Source organism: Podarcis filfolensis (genome assembly GCF_964270895.1).
Source record: "Podarcis filfolensis genome assembly, chromosome: 4".
Classification (NCBI taxonomy): domain Eukaryota; kingdom Metazoa; phylum Chordata; class Lepidosauria; order Squamata; family Lacertidae; genus Podarcis; species Podarcis filfolensis.
The window spans coordinates 20,099,303-20,122,179 of record NC_139607.1 but is presented as its reverse complement, the minus strand read 5'-3'; the positions used below and the strand labels follow the sequence as shown (position 1 = coordinate 20,122,179).

The following is a 22,877-nucleotide window of genomic DNA, read 5'->3' as shown; positions in this document are numbered from 1 at the left end:
CATTGTGTACCCTTCAGCCAGGCTTTCTGCAAAGTATTAAATCCCCTTTGCCCCAATCATTAAAATACAGGCATGACCATTTTAGGAGCGTTCAACTGATGTGTAATTGCCAACACTTGGGAGCTTTCGGGTGTGGAATGGGGGCGGAGCAGAACAGGACTGGCTAATATATGCTCTGCCGACATGTACATGGGGGCAAGAACAGAAACCCCATGCAATATGGTCACCGCCTGTAACATTTTGCTAGTTAGTAAAGGAATTGTGGCCTCTGCTGTTCTTACTTATTTAAAAAAAGGTGTGTGAAGTTTCATTGGAATAGTTTTACCATTGTGATGTTCATTTTATCAATGATAATTACTGGGCTTCTGGCCATTAGTTACTGTTCTGCAGACTATATGTAATTAGCTGATGAGGTATGACACAGAGAAAAAGAGAACTGGCTAATACTAAACATAAAAGCATTTCATGGCTAACCAAAAGTTGTCTCAAGGACAATCACATTGTCACTTATTTCTTAACCATCTATTGACAAGTGGGGTTAAATGCACCCCAACAGCACTGAAAAAGCATTCATAAAACTTTTGGATTCTTCCACAATTCAATGTTGCAAATAGTCCTCAATGATGAAAGGTTGTGGAATACTGTTATATATTGATACCTGTATGTATTTAGCTTGTTATAATACAGTTCTATTTAAAAAAGCACTATGGTGAAGTATAAATTGCCATAGGTTGTTTCTGTGAGGATTAAATTATGGAAAAATCAAGGTTTTAACTTTTACAACTTTTGATGTCAATTCTGCCACTACTGTAGTAACTGAGAAACCATAAAAGCTGCACAAAAGTCCAAGAAGTCAACATGATCCCAATACATTCACTTCCTTTAACACCACTACAAATGCTATCAGGGCAGGGTCAATAACATTCCACACATTTACCACCAAATTGCTTTAGAGTTCCAGATAAAGGGAGATCTAGGCTTTTCAATATGCTCATACACGTCATCTTCAAATTTACTTATCCAACTAGAGTATCCTTAAGATGTAGGTGTGATACAGGACTGGCATAGGGTTCAGCTGAAACTTTACTAACTTGTTTCATCATTGTGCATCTATCTAAAGGAGACTAATTTCAGTCTCTCTGTGGAGGAGTGTGATATTCCATCTAAACAAGTAATGTTCTCTGACCGTCATGATCAAAGTAGCCTTAAAGAGATGGTTCAAGGAAACTGGGAACACCTGAAAGCATCAACAGTCTTTGCAAGACTGGATGTTCTTTTAAATTAAAAATTAACTTTACACTATTTTAAATATTCTTTATCCATCATGTTCTTCAAGACAAAACAGTCGGTCACTTGCACAGAGATTAGAAAAAACACCAAACATAATATTAAACATAAGCACTTCCCATTCTTAAAAACAAGATACAAGGTGTATCTTGCCACCCAGAGTGGTGGGACAACCCAATCAGATGGGTGGCATACAAATAATATAATTTGTTGTTGTTGTTGTTGTTGTTGTACTGAGAATAGAACCACTGAAATTAATAAGTACATTAAATTTCAATGGGTCCACCAATAGAACTTAGCTGGCTACAACCCACCATTTTGAGGCACTTAAAAATAATAACAATACAGTGATTGATTACCAAGTAACTGAGGCTTGTGAAATATGGTATAGGATGCCTTAAAGCAGTGGTTTTCAACCAGTGTGCCGTGGCACCCTAGGGTGCCTTGAAAGAAGGTCAGATGTGCCACAGGCAACACTGGCCTCAGTCCCCCTTTCCTCCCTTCCCTCCTCTGATGCCCTCTCATGTGTCTGTCTCCCAAGGGCTTGCACAGCTGTTTGTTGCAGCAGTCCTGGCTACAAGCTCCCCAGGCAAATGGTGTCTCAGGGACTGTTCAGGGAGTGCTGGTTGCCAGGAGCTGAGGAAGCAAGCGGGCGAGGGAGCTCAGCCAGCCAGTCTGCCAGGTCCTTGCTGTTGGGAATGGACAGACAAGTGGGGGGCCTGGCAGGCAGGCAGTGTTCTGCCTTTCTTGTGCTTGCTGTGTGCAAGGCCTGCTAGGAGTTGAGTGTCTGGTTCTGAAAGGGAGCCTTTCCACCACACAGACCCAGCAGCACCCGCTGCTGCTATTGCTGCCTCCCAAGGTGAGTAAGGTGCTGGCCTCATGTTCACCTCTGGCCAGCCTCCGTTGGGCCACCAAGGCTGGGGGCATCCTCTTCCCAGGCCCCTGTGAGGCAGTGTGAGGAGGCACCTCTCTTTGGGGCGGGGGGGGGGCTCAGAGACCAGGGGTGGCAGTAGTAACTGCCAGGACTCCCAAGGACAGGTAAGAGGAGGTTGAGGAAACATTCCACAATGGAGGGTGTTCAAAAAAGGGTAAGAGGCTGCCAGTTCTGCGAGAAAGGGGTGACATAACTGGGCTCCTGAGCCCCACAGGGGTGCAGCAGAAAAATGGAGTTGGTCAAGGGAGCTGGGGACTCAAAAAGGTTGAAAACCTCTGTCTTAAAATTTCAAAGTTATCAGTGAAAGGTCCCCTACCAGTATTACATTAAAATTTCTAAGCATTTCGGGAATTCATACATCTAATATATATTCTGCACAGTATATGGCCACTGAATTAATGTTTCATAGAATAATAGAATTGTAGAGCTGGAAGGGACCCCAAAGGTCATTTAGTCCAACCCCAGCAATGCTGGACTCTCAACTAAATCATACATGACAGATGGCCAACCAACCTCTGCATAAAAACCTCCAAGGAAGCAGACTCTACCACCTCTCATGGGAGTTTGCTCTACTGTTTTATCTTCTGGAAACCACCTCCTCTGTTGAATTTACATTGTTCTCTTCTGTTTGGAACAGTTTACATACATTATCATTGCAACAGCTTTATCTGTTTTCATAATTTTGCATTTTATTGTTGTAACCCATCCTGGGACCTTACAATGAAGGGTGCATAGGAAATCTTAAAGATAAATAAAAAAAATGTGAGCTTCTCAGAAATTCAACAGTCTGACTCAAGCATGAAAATCATGTTGAGTAAAGAGGAAGGTGAGCCAACAATGGTGCTGGAATGATAGCAAAAGACCTTGTAGGGGCTGGTTGCCATGATGATGTCCCTTGTGTACCCTTTAAAACCTTTACCATATGAAGCTTCCCGTGTCATGATTCCCCTGGATGCAACAAGTTCAGAAGCTTACATCTGCTTCAAATGTTTCAAAACCATGCTAGACTGCAACACACACTTGTTAAAAATCACTGTATTTTGCAGTTACTCAGCAAACCTTTCGAGGCTGGAGAGTTTACACAATTACACAGTACAAGATTAAAAACCTTTTAAAAAGAAGTCATTTTAAAAAATGGAAGTTTAGCTCTCTTGTCAATTACAGACATTCTTCCAGTTTTTATATAGCTCACCAACTCATTCAAACTATTTACATACAACATTTACCATTTTTAATTGACTTGTTGACAAGAATCTTGCTGCCAATATGGCATAGCATCATAATTTGTTTAGCCATCTGAGCAAATATTTCCAGAAATCAAGTTTCAGAAGCCTAATGAAAGTTATAAATGTATACCCCAGTTCTGAGCTACAAACTCTGCCCACTCAGCAACATTCAGTTGTACACACTTTATGTTTGTATTCTTTTGGATAACATTTTATAAAAGTGGTGCAAACAGCAAAGAACAAATCCAACTACTAGTAGATTCCCTGCAACTTCATATTTCCCAAACATAACAGTTTTTAGTGCTGTTCCCTGGGAGCAAAATGAATGGGTCATCCATGCAACTTGCTCATATTTTAAACTATGAACTATGTATAAAGAATCCAAATGACATGAAAAATGTGAGAAAATCTAAGAAAACAGGAGACCAATTTTTTTTTAGAATATAGGAAGAAAACAAATCCTCTCAGGAAGTTAAAAAAAAAGGAGGACTTTAAGTCCCAAAACAGGGAAGTGCAGAAATTCATTACAAAATAAGGTATATCCATCATGCTGTATTTACTCAAATCTAATGCTCACCTTTTTTTTTTGCCAAACGACATTGCGAAAATTAAGGTGTGCATTAGATTCAATGGCGTATTAGATTCAAGTAAATAAGTGATCTCCTTCTTCTAGAAAAAGATTTCTATTCCACATTGTGACGATTCAGTCAAGCCATTTTATCATTTATTCAGGCAACGTAAATGGAATAGAAACTTCTTTGCCTCAGAAATGTATACAATGCATTTCAGTTTACTGTTCCAATAAATGTCTGCATCATTTTGAGGCTTTGCCTCCTTTTGGGGACTTGCAGGCCTCTCAATCCTGCCCCTTCCTCTTCCTGCCCAAAGATTTCTCCTACACACCGCTTACTTACGGTAATATAAAAGATGGGAAACCAAAGTAATAATAAAACCATGAACTACATTTAAACCATCTCCTTGATTGTATTCCCATCATAATGAATTACAGCAACAAAATCCCAGGGCATTTAACAAGCAGAAGGAACACTTTCCATTTTAATGAGCCTATGCTTCTACAATGTCTCTGTACAATACAAATGTTTAACCATGATTTCCCAAAATAACCTGAGTTAGAAAATAGTAAGCTTGTGCAAAAAGTATCATTCCAAGAGAACTAAAGAGCAATAGGTTGAATATCCTGAAAAAGCCAAATCAAACAAGTAGTTCAAATGAGAAATAAATATGATTGAAAACTCCCGGGAGCACTGCAGTGAATCAACACAGCAACAACAATGACTGAAAGTGTTTGCCCAGTCTACACGGACAGCACCTCTAGGGATGCTTTTAAACTAGGAGACAAGTATATTAACAAGGAAAACAGGGAGAAAGACTGTTCAGAATAATAATCAAAACCTATTTTCACAATAACCATTCCATATTTACTTATTGTGTTCACAAGACTGCTGTCTTATGAGGACACTGATCTTTTATCAGATAGATTCTCCATTAAGAAAATATACCATATTTGAAGTGGCATCGGTAGCCATATGAAAGAAAAGTTTATGCATGTTTCTTGGAGAGATTGATTGCAAAGAAGTCTCCATGTTTGGTATCAAAAAGTGATATTTTTAAAAAAAAAGGATTCCAAGTTAATGTTTTCCTTAGCCACATATTTATCTGCAAAGAATAGCCTGGTACAGACATGCAGAACTATAAGATGGGAATGGGAATAGCAGAACACACCATCTCACTTCAGATGATGGAAGAATCACATTTTTTAAAGCTCTCTGGTGTGGGGAAAAAAAAAGTGTGCCCATCGAGTGCAACAAGAACAAGGCTGAACTAGAATCTTTCTCCATGGTGTGCTACTATTACCTGCAAATGTAGCTATGTAATTTGCTACTCACTTAGGGCTGGTAATAATCGTTTCCGAAGATCACCCGAAAGTTGAAGGTGAACCTGCCCAAGCAGCTATTGCTGCACTATGCTACTCTGCCCCAAGTAGGTAAATAGTGAAATGCTACAATGGTTGCATTTCTTCCCTCAACTCTACGTAGATAAGACTTTTTGCTTGTTAAGAAGGCTAGACAACAGAGCACTAGGACTGCATCAGCAGCAGTGCTGCATTTCCCAGATCCACAATTAACAGAAAAGTACTAAGCAATATAGGAAACAACCATACACTTAGTCAAAGCAGCTCAGTATTATCTAGACCCGTGATTCCCTAACACTTTCCCCTCTATGAACCGTTTGAAAATTAGACTCTTGAAGGGCCACTTAATGATTTCCCACCCCCCGTGCGCCTATTGTAGCTATTGTAATGCACTATGTGAAATGATGTGTGATTTCTATTTGCATTTTAACTGCTTCTTTAATTTCTTATCCAACACTGATTACAAGTTGAAGTCCATAGAATTCCACAGAATTTACAGGCACACTGTGGAACACCGGAATGATGTTTGTGGACCACAGTTTGTGAACCCCTGGTCTAGACCGACAATGGCTCTCCAGGGTTTCTAGCAGGAATTTCTCTTAGCCCTACCTGGAGTTGCCAGGGATTGAACCTCCTTGCAAAGAAAATGTTCTACTTCTGAGCTGCAGCCCTTCCCATTTTATGAAGCGGCTACATGTGTCCTATCTCTTCTGTTCTTAAGGCAGAGAGCAACCACAATGCGGTGCCGCTTTTACAAACAAGATGTAGCAGATGTCCAACCACTCCTGAAACCTAACTGCAAAACTGCACAAAAATATACATATCTGACCAAGGATTTCAAGATTTCCCCTTGTTTGAACATATACACATGAATGTTTCCACACACAGCACACTTCACTGGGCACAACAGTTAAAGAATCGTCTTGCATTTTCAGTACAGTGGTACCTCGGGTTACATACGCTTCAGGTTACATACACTTCAGGTTACAGACTCCGCTAACCCAGAAATAGTACCTCGGGTTAAGAACTTTGCTTCAGGATGAGAACAGAAATCGCATGGCGGTGGCACGGCAGCAGCGGGAGGCCCCATTAGCTAAAGTGGTGCTTCAGGTTAAGAACACTTTCAGGTTAAGAACGGACCTCCGGAACAAATTCAGTACGTAAGCAGAGGTACCACTGTATTTATTTGGCACCCAAAATCACACCTTTAGAATCTAACTGGTCATCTGCTCCTTCCAGGACCTTTGTGTTAAAAAGGATCCTACTGCATTTCCATCCAGGGTTCACTATCCTCAGCCTAACAAATCAGCTCTTGCAAAGAATGTAACGATTTCTGTACAAAGTCCCTACTTCTGCATTTGAAACAAGAATCCCTGGCGTGACCAAAAACTGGACAAACTGAGAACCAATGATGACTCTTCATACCATTTCTTATCACGCTGGTTATGGAGGCTTAATCTGCACACAGCATAAGATTGTTATTCTCAGGGTTGTGGGTTTGGGCCCCATATTGGGCAAGAGAGTCCTGCATTGCAGAGGATTGGAATAAATGACCTTTGGGGTACCTTCCAACTCTACAATTCTATAATCCCAAAATGTAGTTGCGCGTCCAGAAATCAACTTACAGTGTTCAACTTCTTAGACAATGCAAAGGAGTAGCACAGTCATTAAATTTTCTTATCGTGTTTTGTCCATTCTGCTTTTATGCAGTAAATTATATTAAAATGATGTTTTGTTATGTTAAAAGAATTACTGATTCTTCATCCCAGGAGTATTTCCATTGTACCAACACCCTGCTTTGCCACAAATCACAATTCCTGCATGTTTTTCTACATATCAGCTGCACAGTGCAAACCCTTTGAATTGGTGGTAGCCCGGAAATAGCTGGCAAGAATAAACATCTGTTAAAATCACACTGCACTCTCAAACTTTGGTGTCAACAATTCAATTCAAAGCACCAAAGAGTGAACCAACAATTCAATTTAATACATTATTAGGCAAGAGTCTCAAACAGGCAAGAACGACAGTTGACATTTTGAAAATTTCTTGCAACTGAACTTTTATTTCTACCCTTCAATTCCTTGCTCACAAGGAACTGTGAAGCATACGACTTTATGACAGAAGTGCATAAAGCATTTGTTAATTAAGTGTACTTTCTCATAAGGAAACTATACATCATCCAATATGATGGCGGTATAATTCTATACAGCATCAGTTATTTACACACTATAAAGTCTGAAACATACATATGTAAGAGTCAGGTGTACCAGATCAAGGCGTATGCATACATAAGCCATAGGTGCAGATCAGCTAAGCACAGCAAACTTTCACAACAAATACAGCAAGGGAAGGTCAAGTCACCCATCCTCTTGCGCAGAAGTCCCTTCCACAAACGTCGAGGCAGCAATACCTATGTGGGCTAATTTCCAACTTTTGTTTCGAGTTGTACCACTACAGGCTGCAGGTATAGGGGCTGTCGTGAGTTGAAAGCACCTCCATACACAATGTTCCCCCCTCCTCCACCCCACCAAAGACAAAAAACAAACACACCTTCACAGAGTGAACTAGATCAGTGGTTCCCAATTAGCTAATTACTGAAGACCCCCTATTTTTCAAAATCCAAGCCATGGGAAATTTTTATAACTCTATGGTAGCTACCTCTGCAAAGCAATTTTTTGAACAAAATGTGGAGCAGCCCCTAATAAGCAAACGATTTTAGGTACGCTAAATAACGATAAAATTTGTGATATTACCATGCAAAAATTTATTTAAGGGAGAAGCAAGAGATGGAGTTGCAGACCCCCGGGATAGGTTCTGTGGACCCCCAGGGGTCCCTGAACCCCTAATTGGGAACAGTGTTCGAAACTTTTTATGAGTCAATAATCATAAGGTGATGATGGTTTTCTTGCTAACCACAGACAGCCTTTAAGGCTGTCACTTTCTGTTTGGGTAGTGCACTGCAATAGCTTTGAAGAGAACACGTGTGCTACTTTTAAATTGCCTACACCCAGCGTTCGAAACTCCCATTATTCGAGGCGTGTTCTGTGACAGGGAAATCATTAGCGTGAGCCGTTTCTGAGCTCTGGGCACAGCACAGCACCTGGGATTTCTGCTTAAAACTGCAGAGGGGAAGGAAAGGAGGACCTTTTTCTGCCTCCCCACTTCCAGCTGCTCTCCGAAGACTGGAGAAGAGGCCCTCTTAAGAATACAGTGGTACCTCGGGTTAGGTACTTAATTCGCTCCGGAGGTCCGTTCTTAACCTGAAACTGTTCTTAACCTGAAGCACCACTTTAGCTAATGGGGCCTCCTGCTGCCGCCACGTGATTTCTGTTCTCATTCTGAAGCAAAGTTCTTAACCCAAGGTACTGTTTCTGGGTTTGTGGAGTCTGTAACCTGAAGCGTATGTAAGCCGAGGTACCACTGTATTAGGGAGGGCCAGACCATGTGCAAAATCAACGTAACATTTTAGCTGCTGTTCATTCATTTACAGCTTTGTAGTCTTGCTAAGACAATAAAAAAGCACACCGTGGAGCCCATAACCTAGGTTTAAGGTGCCACAGGGCTCCTAGCTTTCCCATCTCGGTTTCTAACACTGGCATTCCAGTTTGCTTCTGAGGTACAGTAACAGAGCTTCACGTCTCGAAGCTGTTCAGACACTGAACACTGAATGGCATAGGGTGTTCATGGTTAGGGGGGGACGGGACAGGGGTGTGTTAGGGCTAGGCGACCCCGCTTTTCAACACCCCCAGCCAAACCTTGCAACGACTGGGAACCACTGAACTAGATGCAAGGGAGGAAGAAGTCGTCAGGTTTCTGCACACCAGACACCCCACCCCCCACCCCGGTGACACTATGGGTCCATTTTTGTAACCCCCGCTTGCAGAGGCTCCACGCGGGCGGGTGCGCATTTATGCACCTCCGCACACGCATATGCAGAATGAAGGCGCCCTGAATACACGTGTGTGCGCGCGCGTTCAGACGTTCCCCACGCTCCCTACTACTCACATGGGCGCCAAGGTCTTGCTGAGCCACGATTTCAGCGCCTCGAAGTTTTCTATGATCATTCTCGCCACCATCCAGAGCCGGCCCGAGCCCCGCCTCCTCAGGCAGCGGTGACGAGGGCTTGGCGGCGAGGGCCCCGGGCCTGAGGGAACGCCGAGAGAGAGGCCCGAGCCTAGGAAAGGGGCAACGGCAGGCGGCCAAGCAGCCTCCCCGGCCCTGACTCTGACCCCGGAATGCTTATGCAGACGCGGCCTCAGCTAAAGCCTCTCTCCTTTCTTATTTCCACCCCCCCCCTTTTCCCGCCCCTTCCCTTCCTTTCCTCGTCTTCTTTTCGCGCAAGGAACAACTAAGATGGCGGCGGGGAAGCGTCGCGAGGCTTGCGGAAACCTCGCGAGGGGGCGGAACGCGCGGGGAAAGCGGGAGGCGGGGAGAGCGAGCTAGCGCGCAGGCGCACGGCGGGGCGGGGCGTCACTAGCCGGAGGAGGCTGCGGGATCTCCTTCAAAAGCGTGGGGGCGTGGCCCGTCGGAGGGTATGGAGTTACAATATATGCAATCCCGAGCCGAGGAGATAAATAATTATACAACCTTCAGAAGACATCTGAAGGCAGCCGTGTAGAGAGAAGTTTTTTAGTGTTTTTTTTATTATGCTTTTTATATGTTGAAAGCTGCCCAGAGTGGCTGCAGCAACTTACACAGCTGCAAATAAAACGTTTTAAATGTGTCATAAAGTGCAATATACAAATGTGATGCTAGATGGCGACAGTGAACTCTGCAAAATTTAATGTGTTTTTCAAAACATTTTTTTAAAGCATTTTTACAGCGTTTTTTTGTATGTGCGTAGATTCCACCCCAGTCTTAGGAGGGCTTGGAATAAATAATAAAATTATTATTATTATTATTATTATTATTGAATAAGATGTACCTATTTTCATTGGAGAAATGTTGGAGGGTTTGGAATTTCCACCCTCTATATAAATGTGCTTGTGTGCCTGGAATGAGCCCATTCTGCCACAATGTGCTTGCCTTTCCACATTCTGCAAGACTCTCCTGCGTCTGGCGTATGACTAAGCTGCGCCTTTGGAACATGTTCTGGTGCCTTATGCTTCTTTTCTCCTCTTGCTCACCCCAGTTTCTTGGCAGTAAGTACTGCCAAACCCTGCAGGAATCATTTTCAGGAAAAGTTTGCAAAGCTCTTATTATACCACAAACTCAGCACTCAGTTGCTAAAGTGGACCGGAAACTCTATTCATAAATATTCGCTATTTTGCCCATTTTTGCCTACCCTAACACTGAATATAGCAGGCTGTGGGGAGTGTATTAAAGTGTGTCTCGCTGCCATTAAGTGGGTTTGAATATACTAATATGGAATAACAAACTGTATTAGTGATGTAATTACAAAATGTGAAGGAGGTGAGGACAGGTGACCCCACCTAGGCCCGAAGTCACCCCCCCCAACCAGGCCTCAAAACTGTCCAAAATTCCTTTTGTCTTCTAAAAATCCACAGCTAAAGCTTTCTTCTGCTTTTCTCACAAGATGTTGTGCATAGGCAAAATTGTTACTTTTATCGGCACAAGAAGGCTTCAAAAAGCTAATGAATAGGCTCTGTTCAAAGCAAGCCTGAGAACTGACTTTTATCTCATTCAGTTGCAACACATCTTGGACATGCTAAACCGCTCTCACCCCCCCGCCTTTCCTGGGAAGGGTGCCAAGAATCCAATAGTCCCAAAACAGGAGCTTTCTGTTCATGCTCAGGAACCTCAACATGGGGCAGGACTCTGAAGAGGAGGAGAAAGGGGAGGGAACTAGAAGGGGAATATATGCTCTGTGCAAATGACTGTGAACCCGTGCTTGTTTGTGAGCTATCACACTTGCTCCTTCTACCAGTTCATGGATGGTAGAAATAAAGCTTTTTCTCCTAAACTATTCCTTGAGTGTCTGTTGACTCCCATCTCGCTTTCCTGGGCGCAATATTTTTCCCACCCGAGGGCAAAGCCTCATAAGGCTACAAATGAAGAATTAACTTCATGATTTAGCTGGACTCGGGACTGGAGGAACAGCAGCACTTGTAACTCTCCATGCTTTATGATAGAACATTTTCATGTTGGATGTAGTGTTGTACAACCGTAGCTGCGTTCCTGTTCATGTTTTATGAGATATATGTGGCCTATCACATGTAAAGCATGCTGAGAATGATAGTCTTGTCTGATGATTCAATAAATCTTGGGTATGGGGGCCCAAGACTGTATGGCATATGCAATTTGTGGCTGCTAATTTAAAAGGAAAGGAAGGGACCGTTTTGAGGATAGAAGTTTTTGGCCATTCCCCATTTGCCTATTTATGTATTCCAAGTGCCTCCAAGCAGCTAACTGCTTCCGTGTTCATGGGAGTATCAATTATGGTCATCAATACTGTATAATAAGTATTATAAATAGTTTTGTCGTCCTCCTGAACACAGCAAAAATAGAAACGAATTCCGTCATGTGACTACAGCAGTCAAATGTGAAGCCATTAAAATCCTGTAGTGTGACAAATCCTCTGAGGATTTAAGCCGTAAAATGCTACATACCGTGAATGGACCTGAACTGAGGATCTCAGGCTGAAATTCTCCATGTTCCTGGAATGCATCAATATCCTTAGCAACACGGAGACTCTTGGCTGTTAAACAATTGTTTGTAGAATGGAATGACCATGCATGGAACTTGGTGACATCGGGATGAGCCTGTCAAGCCCATGGCTGTCGTGCGAAAAATGAGATTTGACACTACGGTCTGTGGGCCTGATTTTGTGTGCCCATGAAGTATGGAAATTGACACAAGGGGAATTTCACCATCTGGCGTAGGAAACAGGCAGAATGGATCTCAGGTACTGCATCTTCCCTCATTCGAATAGCTCATTTTTTTACAGAGGAGGAGAATAGTGCACCCCCGGAGTAAAAACAGCAGGCGTCCGGGGAAAACACTGCAATGTAAGAATATCAATGTGTTGTACATATACATGGAGTTAGAAAGCAGTTGTCTTTTTGTAAGATGGGAATGTGGGGGGAAAACGAATGAGAAAATCCAAATGAAAATCTCAAGTATTTCAGGTTCAAGACTGGAGGGGAAATGGTTAATTTGACACTGGAATGTTGGCATTGGCATTCTGGGTAGGTTTTTTTTTTGGGGGGGGGGGAGAACCGTCAGAAATCCTGTTCCTAGAAAATGGCCCTCCACAGCAATGCTCATATACTTACATAAAATAAGAATGTACACATCTGAACATTTCTAACTTTAAAAAATGCTTCGGTTTGACAAATTTCACCTCCGCTTCTTGTTGCGACTTAGAGTCGGCAAAAGGAAACTCAACAATGTAAGCCTACTGTCTTCTGCGCTTGCTTCGTGAGGACTAGTGTCTTAGTTGGGTGACATGTTTGGAGGTGGCATGGCTTCCCACAGTTATCTGACTGGCCACTTTGAAAACAGGATGCTGGGCTTTTGGTCCGATCCCCTGGGCTCATCTCTATGTTCTTGTGCTCCCTGTTCCCCACCTGTTCCCTTGCTTGTGACACCGTAGCTCTCAAAGTGGCAAGGACACTGCCACCACAATCCTGCGCGTGTCCGTTCAGAAGTCCCGGGTAAATGGTTGGATTGGAGTTACGAATCGGCAAATCCTCAATTCAAATCTTGCCCCTTCCATGAACTCATGAGGTGGTTTTAGGCAAGGGACGGCTTTGCCTCAGTTCTCTGTCAGTACTATGGGCATAATAATACTGAGTTTGGGGAGCGCACAGGCACCTGGCTCCACCTAAATTTTTCGGAAGGGTTGAGAACGTGAGATGTCACAAGCTGCAAGGAGACCGCAAGGCCTGTCACGGCAGCGGGAAGGTCCGAGGGGCCCCGCTGCAAAGTTAATTTTCAATACAGTGGTACCTCGGGTTACATACGCTTCAGGTTACATACGCTTCAGGTTACAGACTCCGCTAACCCAGAAATAGTGCTTCAGGTTAAGAACTTTGCTTCAGGATAAGAACAGAAATTGTGCTCCGGCAGCGCAGCGGCAGCAGGAGGCCCCATTAGCTAAAGTGGTGCTTCAGGTTGAGAACAGTTTCAGGTTAAGAACGGACCTCCAGAACGAATTAAGTACTTAACCCGAGGTACCACTGTATGGTGAAAAGGAGACTGTTTTCTTGCCACTTAGCCTTGTTTGAATAAGTGGACTGCTTCCTGGGTATAGTTTCAACCAGTGTGGACTTTGGTTTTTCAGTGGCTCCCTGTGCGAGCCCAAAATTTGGTGCTCCCTCCCTGCCTCTATCTCTGTTTTACGCATGCACCATGTCCTAACTGCAGCACCCCGGCGTGGAGAAACTAGTCACACTGCCCTAAATCTGACTCTGTTTCAATACCATAAAAAGGTAAAGGGACCCCTGACCATTAGGTCCAGTCATGACCGACTCTGGGGTTGCGGCGCTCATCTCACTTTATTGGCTGAGGGAGCTGGCGTACAGCTTCCGGGTCATGTGGCCAGCATGACTAAGCCGCTTCTGGCGAACCAGAGCAGTGCACAGAAATGCCGTTTACCTTCCCGCCAGAGCAGTACCTATTTATCTACTTGCACTGGTGTGCTTTCGAACTGCTATGTGGGCAGGAGCAGGGACCGAGCAACAGGAGCTCACCCCGTCACGGGGATTCGAGCCGCCGACCTTCTGATCGGCAAGTCCTAGGCTCTGTGTTTTAACCCACAGCGCCACCCGTGTCCCGCCTGATGTGCTTACACAGTAGTTAAACACTGCGCTTTTCTTCCAGAAAAAAAAGAGTGCCGCTTACTAACCATGATGTTGTTACAGGAAGCACCACGCTTTTAACCACTGGTTTTTTTTTTTTCTAAGGGGAAAATGGGTAGTGGTACTGCTTACCCTTGAATACCTCCAGAAAAAAGTACTGGTTAATTGGCTATTTGTGCCACATGTCAAAGTGCATTTCCTCATTCCTTTTCTAACCCCAAAGTGACCTCTCTCTTTTCCTTTACAAGTGGATTTGTTGGGCCAGAACAATACAGCATTTTAGTTCTCTTTAATTGCACAAACCTGAATTTCTGGTAAGGCATTGATTAAAACAACTGGCAGTCTGTCAGCGACCAGTTTATTTTATTTCCTTCTTCTGTGGTCCCACCAGAGGGAGCTCAAACATTGTTTCTTCTTCTGCTTAAGTGGCTGCCCTATATGTCTGCTTTAACAATTCCCATATTTCTCCCATAATGATACATAGTTCAGAGGTATGCCAAAAAGGAAAACTCTTCCTGATCTTTTTAAAAAATCTAAATCTCTCCAAATGTGTACGTGATACAGCAACCTTAACAAATACACGCGTTTCTCTTTTAAAAAAAAAGCATTTCTAATACAGACAGAAAACCTACTCTGCAGCAAGGAAATCAGTACGGCTTCTTTTTTAAATAAATAAATAAAATTGCAAACATCTTTATGAAGGACTTCCTTTTATCAGACAAATGTACTGTATACAGTTCATTTGGATTCTCTCAGGAATCTTCTAGACAGGACAAGTTCTGTAATCTTAGAAGTGTTTGTTGTGGTGGTAGCTGTACAGAAACAAAGCACAAGACATCAGTATTTAGATGTAATTGTGATGTTTCTTTCCCACGCCCTTCCCTCCTATATGTTTCTTTTGTCCTTTTTTAAAGTTACAGCAGTCCACTGTACTTCACAAGGGTCAACTTTCTTGCACCCCCAAAGTTTTATATGCAACATTTGCTTCCCTCAGGTACAATCTCTGGATCTTTGTGAAATAAGAAACGTACTTGTGATAGATAGTTCTCCTTTTAAGTGGCTCAAATCATCTCAAAATGTTTGCGCATGAATTTGAAGAGAAAGATCTTGTAGCCATTGTCTACAGAATAGGACTTTAGTAAGTTTGAAATGATTTGGGCTATTGGTGTGTTTTGGGTTTTATTTTATTTTATTTAGCAATTGCCCAGATCCACTTGAGGTACTCAAGGCAAAACTTTTGAATAATATAAAGACAGACATAGTACACAGGGTAAAATAAATGTCGTTTATCAGAGCCGACAACTGAAAAGTTTGCTGTACTGTATTGTAAATCTGAAATCAGAACTCCTGCCCTAGGGTGGACTAATATACAGTTCAGCTATATATAGAAATTGCCACCTGACTGAAGGGTTCTGCAAGGAGATGATATTGGCTATAAATACACCAGGATGCATGCAGATTAGAATAATCTTGCAGAGAAGATGCATTGCCGTTGCACGCAGCATTGTGAGGTCAAATCTGTCACAAACATTACAATTAAGTACCAAAGCCTATTTAAGCAGCTACTTTGTGGAATTCCATTTAAGATGCAATTTTATTGCTAACTGAAAATGGCAATGCATGCAGAATACAAATAAACTTACCAAAGTTACTGTTTTGCAAAACGTGAACCTTACAAATAAGCTTACCAAAGTTACTAGTTTGCATTGTTTATCTATATATGCCTGTTTAATCCATTTGCATTTACAACCTTAACCAAAACAGGTAAGGAGGGAAATCTATTCCCTACATTTACAGTACGATCCCCTTCCAATTTACTGATGGAAACTTCACCTTTAACTATACTGATGTTAAACCAGCGTTTCCTTTAGTGAACACATAACATACATGTATGATCATCATACCTGTGGACATCTTTCCCCTCACATTTTATTTAAAGTTTTCAATTTCACAACAAATACACATTTATTAAAGTAATCTCATTATCCTTGACTTCCCTACCCCACCTTCAGTAGCTCATGAAAGTTTCCCTTATTCGACTGCATATCCAAAATGCTCTTTTACCATTTTATATTCACCTTCAGCCTTATTTCGTTTCTCTGCTGATTATTCTAGCCCTGCTTGCGTTTTAAGGTGTTTACAATAATTCTTCATATATTCCACAAATTTCTCCCATTCTTTCTTAAACATCTCCTTCTCTTGGTCTCGAATTCTGCTTGTTAAATCAGCCAGTTCAGCAGATTCCCACAGTTTCATCTGCCATTCCTCTTTTGTTGGAGTTTCTCCTTCCATCCATTTCTGGGCATATAACATCCCTGCTACTGTCGTAGCATACATAAATAAGTTATTTTGATGTTTTGGAATCTCCTCCCCTATTATTCCTTTAAAAAGGGCTTCTGGCTTCTTCTTAAAAGATACCTTCATCATTCCCCCCCCCCCCCACATTTCATTATATATCATTTCCCAGAAGTCCTTTACTAATTTGCAAGTTCACCACATATGATCCTCCTTTTTCTTTACATTTCTAACAAATACCTGTGGACATCATTTTTAAACATCACTTTAGATGGATTTTGAAATCTTGTCAAATTACGATTTCCTTAGCATGTGTACATGGGTGTACTATTTAACATGCTCATACTTGTATGTATGAAACCAAGGCCTTTTGTGCTAGCTGAATTAAACACCAGTGTTTCCCTAAGCACTTGTCAAATGGATTGATCTGCCTGAAGATGGTAGTTTCATTGCACTATGACATATTTGCTTTTTGTACCTACACATACAGGTGAAACTCAAAAAATTAGAATATTGTGGAAAAGTTCATTTATTTCAGTAATTCAACTTAAAAGGTGTCCTGACCTGAACCCCATAGAGAATCTATGGGGCATTGCCAAGAGAAAGATGAGAGACATGAGACCGAGCGATGTAGAAGAGCTGAAGACTGCTATTGAAGCTTCCTGGTCTTCCATAACACCTCAGCAGTGCCACAGGCTGATAGCATCCATGCCACGCCGCATTGAGGCAGTAATTGATGCAAAAAGGGCCCAAACCAAGTACTGAGTACATGTGCATGCTTCTACTTCTCAGAGGTCCAATATTGCTCTATTTGCTGATTTCATTTAATATTCTAATTTTCTGAGATAGTTATTTTGGGGTTTTCATCAGCTGTACACTATAAACATCACAATTATAACAAATAAAGGCTTGACATATCTCGCTTTGCATGTCATGAGTCTATCTCATATATTAGTTTCACCATTTAAGTTGAATTACTGAAATATATGAACTTTTCCACAATATTCTAATTTTTCGAGTTTCACCTGTATATTCAATGAAACTTCTTCAGCACATTACCTGATGCTGCTATGACATCTTATATCTTTGTACTCGCTGCTTACATTACAGATTTGATTCTACTCTCAGAAGAAGTATATGCCTTTTGACGATGCCTTTCCTTCAACATGTCGTGATTTGTTTTCAAGAGTGATGGCCCTGAGGCAATTACAGGCCTCAGCTGGAGGGGTGCGGAGAAAAGCATGTCTTCTTTTGAAGGATCCCACCTCCCATTTCTAATTCACAACAGGGTGCAAAGTTACAATAAGCAAGCACTAAAAACAGGGCCCGATTACCATTATTCATTCCCTGCTTCTAGTCCAAAGACAGGCACGGCCCAAAGCGTCTCCCAATTTATCGCTGACTGTCGAGGATAATAATTGAGGCTCAAAAGATGAAGGCCTGAAAGTCTCATTCGTTATCATGCATCTCTTTTGCTAATCAGTTGCATGGAAAGTGTGCTGCAGGGAAAATGAGGTCAGCATAACAGATAGTTATTAGATCAGAACTAGTTCCAGGCCTTCTGAGAAAGCAACTCTTCTAGACAGCTCCCTAGGGATAATATTTTGTAGGGGTCAGCAGATGGAAGAGAGCTTTCCGTTGTTGCATCATGCTGGTGCATTCAATTCTTTGGCCCAAGAGCTTGTTGTTTCAAAAGTCCTATAAGTGTGGCAGCCTCGTCTCAGAAGATTCTTCTTAGGCCTGGGTATAATGTATCACATCATGGTTTATACATTCTTGAACACTCCTGGTTGGCCGTTGCTCAACTTAGAAGGCTTTGAGAGTAAACATAGCATCAGAGCTGTGGATTAATTTAGAACTTGTTTGTACTGTACTGCTGAAGCCACAGAACTATACAAGCTTGTTCATAGTAGCTTACTACAATCAGCGTTGTTGTCTACAAAAAATGTGCCAAGTGCATAAAACCACAAGCACATCTCCCTTATAGAAGGCCCAAATAAAAATAATGAAAGTTTGCTACCCCCCGTCTTTACCTCTCTCTCCCCACCTCTCTTCTCCCCCAACCTTATACTGTAAAGGTAAAGGTAAAAGGACCCCTGGCCATTAGGTCCAGTCGTGACCGACTCTGGGGTTGTGGGGCTCATCTCGCTTTATTGGCCGAGGGAGCCGGCGTATAGCTTCCAGGTCATGTGGCCAGCATGACTAAGCCCCTTCTGGCGAACCAGAGCAGCGCACGGAAACGCCGTTTACCTTCCTGCTGGAGTGGTACCTATTTATCTACTTGCACTTTGACGTGCTTTTGAACTGCTAGGTTGGCAGGAGCAGGGACCGAGCAACGGGAGCTCACCCCGTCGCGGGGATTCGAACCGGCGACCTTCTGATCGGCAAGTCCTAGGCTCTGTGGTTTAACCCACAGAACCACCCGCGTCCTACCTTATACTGTACACAACATTAAAGTCTCACATTGAGTACTCTATAGCTGATCTGCGCAAAGGACTTTATGATCTGAAAATAGAGGTGTCTGTGTCATCCAGGAGATTGCAGCTGCAGAGATAAGAAGAGTTGTTCCATTGTCTGGAGAGGTCACTTCCTGGTTTGCATGGAGAAGCCGTTTTCAATGAAGCTCAGTGATGGATGCGTGCAGCTGTATTGAGGCAGCACCTGGTGTTGAAATGTTGGGCCCCTAACAATTTTGCGCCCAGGGCAACCAACTCCTGTGCCCGCCCCACAGTATGCCACTGTACGATGTTCTTGGAATGGGTCAATCCCTGACCGCTGGTCCTGCTTGCTAGGGATGATGGGATGATGGGAGCTGTATTCCAACAGAAGCTGGAGACCCAAGAAACACTGCTCTAGGCCCTTGCCTGCTAATGTCATTGAATACAAGCTGGTGCCTTAGGGGCCTCTGGGAAGGTTAGATCCTTGGGGACTCATTTCCAAAACTATTGCAACCATCTGCTGATTTCAAACAGACACCTCAAACCAGAGAGTATGCAAATCCAGCTTAAGAATTCTGCTGAACTAAGAGTTCACAAGCAATTCTCTTCTTTCCTTATCTGAGAGCTGTTGCTCTCCCAGGAAGAAGGAACACACACAGTGAGCTTCCCGGGGCTCGTCTTGGAATCGTTAATCTTCTTTCTAGATAAACAACCAGATAACCCAGGTATCTAATACCTTGATACCTTGAGATATTGGAGTGATTCCGGGAAATTATGCTGCATCTTTTAAAACTATTTGTGATTTTTCTTCATTTTCGCACGCCACCATTAAAAATACTATGTATCTTTAGCTAGAGACAGGAACATAAGAAGCTACCTTATACGAATCAGACAGTTGGTTCACATAGGTAAATACTGTCTTCTCTGGAAGGCAGCAAATCTCCAGGGCTTCTTCTGACCCCTGTCTAGAGATGCCAGGCATCTTCTGCATATGAAGCAGATGATTTGCCACTGAGCAGTGCCCCCAAGCTTTGTCCCGTTGCTCCTCTAGTATAGTGGTCACCAAACTTTTTGGGCCAGTGGGCACATGTGCTGGGGGCACCAGTCACAAAACAGCTGCAATGGTTTTTGTTTTAGTTTTTTTATTCAAAATGAAAACAAGACCTATTATCCAAAAACATATCATCCTTGTCCCCCCCATTTTTCCTCCCTCCCCCCTCCCACACAAAACTCCCCCGCCCCCACCCCCCGACTTCCCTCAGTTCCAGTCTTTGATTTCTCCAAAAATGCTGTTTTCTGCATGTTACAAAGTTGTATAGATCCTCAAACTATTTAGCTGATTATTATCAATAAAAAGTTTATGAATGTTTATTCAAAACCTGCCAAGGAGACCAGTTCGCTTTGTTGCATCTTCAGATACTTTGTAAAGGGTTCCTATTCATCCTTAAAGTCACAATTATCCTTGTCCCGTAGCTTATATGTCAGTTTTGCCAGTTCTGCATAGTCCATCAGTTTTTCTTGCCATGATTCTTTAGTTGGGGTTTCTTCAGGCTTCCATCCTTGTGCTACCAGAACTCTTGTGGCCGTTGTCACATACATGAAGATGTTCTTCAGCTTTTTTGGCAGGTCTTTCCCTACAATCCCCAACAAAAATGCCTCGGGTTTTTAAACAAATGTTATATGGAACATTTTCTTCAATTCATTGTATATCATTTCCCAAAATTTTAAAATTACATTACAATCCCACCACATATGATAAAATATCCCTTCCTTTTCTTTACACTTTCAACATATATTTGAACTAGTTTTGTACATTTTCCCTAACTGCACTGGTGTTGTGTACCATCTATACATCATCTTCATGTAATTCTCCTTCAATTGGGAACAATCTGTAAATTTTAAATCAGTTTTCCATAATTTTTCCCAATCTTCCATCATAATGTTGTGACCGCAAAATAGCTGCAATGGTGAGGGGGCAGCATGGCACAACACAAATTGGCTGCCACAAGGACCATGGCATAACGTTAGAGAGACAGCCACTTTAGACCACCTTAAATGGGGTGTCAGCTATATCCTACTGGCCCTGAATGTGGAGATCAAAAGGTATTGATTTCATACACACTGATGCTGTCGACGTCTAATCGCAACAGGGAGCATTCCTCAGCACTAGCAAAAATATGCAAGGTTGTAGCCACAACACACTCATTCTCATTTCACAGAAATCACTTAGAGTGGACCTGCACCTTTTGCTCCGTAACTTTCAGTGGGGGGGGGGGTTGCCTAAAGGCTTGTTTCTCCCCCTCCTCACTTTTAAAAAATGAAAGCTCAGTCTGGGACACCTGTCCAGCGACACCAGTGGACAGGTTGCCAAGTTGGCAACCCTTGCTTTGGACAGTGGTTTGGGTGCTGAACCTCCCACTCAAAGCAAGAATTATGCTGCTCGATTAACAAGTTAGACACAATAAGGAAGATTTCATTTTGGCCGCCTTTCGTTTCTTATAGGACATGCCAACACATGCTGATTTTCCATTTTGCAATCAGCATCTATCACGCCCTGAATTGCAGTGTAATGCCATTTGGGTTTTCCTTTTTCAGCATCAACAATAGTAGCCCACAACAGAGACATATCAACCTGGCTACAAAATGACTTGTTAGCAAAGGGCATTTGGTGCTGAAATTTCTTTCATCCTGGGTTTCATCTCATGAGTTCTCTTCCATCTTCCTCTGAGGTTCAGACTGTATATTTTTAAATCTGAGTCTGCATGTTTCACTGTTCCTGAAAATTCCCACCAAATAGGCTTCTTTTCAAAATTATCTCTCACCCCCACCCAACTTTGATTGTCATCACATTCTTCTGAATCTCTCGGTCCACCCCCTCCTGTTATGTACTGAGTTGAATAGGATCCAAACTGCAGCAGTCTGATTGGTCCTAGAACAATAGGATTCAGAATGTAGCAGTCTGATTGGTCCTAGAACAATGCAGCAGTATGATTGGTTGGCAGGAACCACCCAATCATGCTCCAGATAGAAGTGAATCCACAACTTGATTGGCTTACAGTAGAATTCCGGAATTAGCCAATCATGTGCAGCCCATTGTGTAAATAATGTATATAAAGCAGATACTTTGAGGGGACTTTCATTCATTCATTCCTCCTCACCACTATGAGCTGAATAAAGAGCGTGAAATCACTTTGTGACTCTGAGTATATTTCACCTCCCCTATTCCCGCAGTAAATGTATGGGATGAAGGGGACTAGCAGCCAGGTGTGTGCAGATTTGGCACGATCAGTTTCAAAACAGATGCAAGACACCCGTCACTAATCACAAGAGAAGGAACTGTGTGTGTACTGTAAACAAGACACAGTGTACAAAGAGCACAAAACCTTCTGTTTGGGGCTAACATGGTGACAAACATCAACAAACAAAACATTAACCCCAACCCAGATCTTTCTGGGTAAAACTACACCCCAGGTGCACTTTTCACTGCACAATTTGCACAGAAGTAGACCTATAATGTAGTCCTCCTAAGATATTGTTGCTTGCATAAAAGTAAAAAATGGGGCTTGTCCACGCCTACATTTGATGTGCTTCCGATGCTGTTTGCATTCCTGTTCATGTGGTGTTGTCCGCATGACGTCTCACTCCAACAGCAGCTATCCTGCTGGTTCCCCCCCAGTAAATTTGGATTTCCCCAATCCAGGGATAATTCGATAAGTTTGGAAAAGACGGCTTCCAAGCCACTCCACCCAAGACAGTGGGCACATCACTTTTATCTTGGGGGGGGTTGAAGAAACACCCTTTTTTACAGCTTTCCCTTTCACACGCCCCACATCCCCTTAATGCCCGTTCCGTTTCAGCTTAACCTTAGTGGAAACTGTCATTGATTGTAGAGCTGAAAGACTCCTCTTTTTCAGTTTAGGTGGAAACAGCCTGTGTGGGCTTCGAGGACAGATTTGACTGGTAATCAGATGCCTACCCAGCTGTCTGCTGTCAACCAAAGAG

At 42.7% G+C, this 22,877-nt stretch overlaps 2 protein-coding genes across 5 annotated transcripts in view; one reads left to right on the top strand and one right to left on the bottom strand.

Annotated features, from left to right (window-relative positions):
• Window positions 1-12,034, bottom strand: part of RBM26 (RNA binding motif protein 26) — a 45,159-nt gene extending 33,125 nt beyond the window's left edge. For 2 of the 3 annotated variants that reach the window (XM_083610561.1, XM_083610563.1), the window contains exon 1: window positions 9,386-9,855. In XM_083610561.1, the coding sequence (XP_083466687.1) occupies window positions 9,386-9,456 (71 nt within the window). In that variant the 5' untranslated portion in view covers window positions 9,457-9,855. Of the gene's footprint in view, window positions 1-9,385; window positions 9,856-11,949 lie in introns of those variants that run through there. The other variant, XM_083610562.1, reaches the window with a different exon arrangement.
• Window positions 11,872-22,877, top strand: part of NDFIP2 (Nedd4 family interacting protein 2) — a 58,790-nt gene continuing 47,784 nt past the window's right edge. Inside the window, exon 1 of one of the 2 annotated variants that reach the window (XM_083611050.1) lies at window positions 11,872-12,245. In XM_083611050.1, coding sequence (XP_083467176.1) covers window positions 12,183-12,245 — 63 coding nt within the window. In that variant the 5' untranslated portion in view covers window positions 11,872-12,182. The remainder of the gene's footprint in view (window positions 12,246-22,877) is intronic. The other variant, XM_083611048.1, reaches the window with a different exon arrangement.